The sequence below is a fragment of the Oncorhynchus mykiss genome, chromosome 27, assembly GCF_057628025.1.
Source record: "Oncorhynchus mykiss isolate SJ-2025 chromosome 27, ASM5762802v1, whole genome shotgun sequence".
Lineage (NCBI taxonomy): Eukaryota > Metazoa > Chordata > Actinopteri > Salmoniformes > Salmonidae > Oncorhynchus > Oncorhynchus mykiss.
Genome location: NC_143048.1, coordinates 42685001 through 42688392, shown reverse-complemented (window position 1 = coordinate 42688392; position 3392 = coordinate 42685001). Strand labels below are relative to the sequence as shown.

The window sequence follows — 3392 nt, the reverse complement described above, 5'->3', positions numbered from 1 at the left end:
CACTTAGTCCTGCACCACCTCACCTCCTCACTTAGTCCTGCACCCCCTTCTCCCCACCTCACTTCATTACATAGTCCTGCACCCCCTTCTCCCCATCTCACCTCACCTCATCACATAGTCCTGCACCCCTTTCTCTCCATCTCACCTCATCACTTAGTCCTACACCCGTTCACTTAACCTCACCTCATCACATGGACACATAATGGACCTTTAAAGCACAGAATGGACACAGGATATGTGTCCCAGATGTCTTAAGCAGCGGCAAATAATGTTTTGTCACGAAATACACTTAAAATATAGAGTTAAAAGGTCAAGATACACTTAAAATATAGAGTTAAAAGGTCAAGATACACTTAAAATATAGAGTTAAAAGGTCAGTCCTTCTAGATCTGTCTTTCCAGTCTGCTTCCTGTGTGTGTGCATCAGTATTCTCTGTCCCCTCGTTGTCTTCCTGTGTGTGTGCATCAGTATTCTCTGTCCCCTCATTGTCTTCCTGTGTGTGATCATCAGTATTCTCTGTCCCCTCGTTGTCTTCCTGTGTGTGCATCAGTAATCTCTGTCCCCTCGTTGTCTTCCTGTGTGTGTGCATCAGTCTTCTCTGTCCCCTCATTGTCTTCCTGTGTGTGTGTATCAGTATTCTCTGTCCCCTCGTTGTCTTCCTGTGTGTGTGCATCAGTATTCTCTGTCCCCTCATTGTCTTCCTGTGTGTGTGCATCAGTCTTCTCTGTCCCCTCATTGTCTTCCTGTGTGTGTGCATCAGTATTCTCAGTCCCCTCATTGTCTTCCTGTGTGTGAGTATCAGTATTCTCTGTCCCCTCGTTGTCTTCCTGTGTGTGTGCATCAGTATTCTCTGTCCCCTCATTGTCTTCCTGTGTGTGTGCATCAGTCTTCTCTGTCCCCTCGTTGTCTTCCTGTGTGTGTGCATCAGTATTCTCTGTCCCCTCATTGTCTTCCTGTGTGTGTGTATCAGTCTTCTCTGTCCTCTTCTTGCTTCCTGTGTGTGTGTATCAGTCTTCTCTGTCCTCTTCTTGCTTCCTGTGTGTGTGTATCAGTCTTCTCTGTCCTCTTCTTGCTTCCTGTGTGTGTGTATCAGTCTTCTCTGTCCTCTTCTTGCTTCCTGTGTGTGTATCAGTCTTTTCTGTCCTCTTCCTGCTTCCTCTGTGTGTGTGTATCAGTCTTCTCTGTCCTCTTCCTGCTTCCTGTAGGCTTCGTTGAGCAGCTGTATCTCCTCGCGGTAGCCTCCCGTCTCCTGTTTCTGCCTGCGACTGTTCTGCCGATGGGCCTCCACCGTGTCAGGGATGTTGATGTTGATGTTGTCCACCTCGGGGTTGCCACTGTTGGGGATGAGCAGTGAGTAGGAGGCTGTCTCCCCCAGGTCACAGGAGACAAAGCGGTTCTCCTTCCGAGAATAGCGCAGCGATGGGGAGCGGGCGTGGGTGGACGACTGGCTGATATTAGAGATGATGGACACGCTGTCCATGGCCTCCTCGTTGTCACAGATCTCCAACACCTCCAGGTGGATCTTCACATTGGTGTCCCCCATTGCCACCTCTCCCACCTCCACCTCCATCCCCACTCCCCCATCCGGGTCCCTGGTGGTGGGGTCGTCTGCACTGGGCTCGTGGCCTACAGACTTGGAGCGGTAGACCTCCACCTTCTTGGCGGCGTGGGGGGAGATAGTGAGGCCGTCGCTGCTGACCTCATAGGTGGAGAGGGAGAGGGTCTTCCCTGTGGGGGAGTGCAGGGAGACGGTGCCCTGGAAGGCACACAGGGGGATGGCCAGACCTCCCCCAGATCTCTGTAAGGACACAAGACAAACACAGACTCCAGTCAAAATCTAGGAGAGCAATAACTATGCATTTTATCTACGGCACATACAGCAGCACACTTTCATATACAGAGACATCACAGGGTACACCCCTAATTACATAAGGGACAGATTAAAATAATTGAATAAAAACATATTCATATGTTAACTGGTATATTGTTAAGTTGATGATGTACAGAATGTGTACGTAAACACAGATTTCATTCTGAGAGAGAGAGCGAGAGAGAGAGAGAGAGAGAGAGAGAGAATGAGAGAATGAGAGAATGAGAGAGAGATGAGAGAGAGAGAGAGAGAGAGAGAGAGCAAGAGAGAGAATGGGAGAATGAGAGAATGAGAGACAGATGAGAGAGAGATGAGAGAGAGAGAGAGAGATGAGAGAGAGAGAGAGAATGAGAGAGTGTAAGAGTGAGAGAGGGGATAGAGTGAAAGCGAAAGAGAGAGAGAGAGAGAGATGAGAGAGAGAGAAAATGAGAGAGAGCGAGAGAATGAGAGATGAGAGAGAGATGAGAGAGAGAGAGAGATGCGAGAGAGAGACAATGAGAGAGTGTAAGAGTGAGAGAGAGATAGAGTGAAAGCGAAAGAGAGAGAGAGAGAGAGAGAGAGAGAGAGAGAGAGAGAGAGAGATAACAATGGCAGGTTGTCTAACTGGTTGTATTGAGTGTAGAACTCTTGACTAAGATGAGTGAATTATTTAAACAATGTGATCTGGTGATGTGATTGCCTCTGACCGAGGCGTAAGGTATAAGCGTGGATAATGATCTATCACTCTGACGTTCTCTCTATCTTAAACGTCCCCTCGTTCCTTTCTCTCTCCCTTATCTGTCTTACCCTCTATCTCCCATTGTCTCTCTTTCTCTCTATCCCAGAGAAAGAGAGACAACTAAAGCTTTCAGACAACAATATGCCTGCCGTGGCTCACAGTCACACTGGGAACAAAACACACTGTGCCAGTCCAAATACTGCATCAAGCCCATCAGCAGAGCAACAAGATAGGGGAGAGGGAGAGAGGGGAGACAGAGAGAGAGAAAGAGGGAGAGAGAGAGTTACAGAGCTAGAGAGAGAGAGAGAGAGAGAGAGAGAGAGAGAGAGAGGGAGATGAGGACAACATCAATTCACACACCACTCCATGACCCCAACAGGGAGACATGTTTCCAACCTACGCTCTAAATCAGTGTTACTAAATCCTCCCAGAGAGAGACATAGAGTGGTATTAAATCCTCTGAGAGACATAGAGTGATACTAAATCCTCCAAGAGAGAGACATAGAGTGGTCTTAAATCCTCCCAGAGAGAGACATAGAGTGGTACTAAATCCTCCAAGAGAGAGACATAGAGTGGTCTTAAATCCTCCCAGAGAGAGACATAGAGTGATACTAAATCCTCCCAGAGAGACATAGAGTGATACTAAATCCTCCCAGAGAGACATAGAGTGATACTAAATCCTCCCAGAGAGAGAGACATAGAGTGGTTCTAAATCCTCCCAGATAGAGACATAGAGTGATACTAAATCCTCTGAGATAGAGAGACATAAAGTGATACTAAATCCTCTGAGACAGAGACATAGAG

General features: G+C 47.6%; 1 protein-coding gene across 1 annotated transcript in view; it reads right to left on the bottom strand.

Annotated features, from left to right (window-relative positions):
• Positions 1-1069: 1069 nt before the first annotated feature.
• The window catches only part of LOC110507232 (putative G protein-coupled receptor 149), a 25539-nt gene continuing 23216 nt past the window's right edge, over positions 1070-3392 (bottom strand). Inside the window, exon 4 of the mRNA XM_090224010.1 lies at positions 1070-1798. Coding sequence (XP_090080136.1) covers positions 1172-1798 — 627 coding nt within the window. The 3' untranslated portion in view covers positions 1070-1171. The remainder of the gene's footprint in view (positions 1799-3392) is intronic.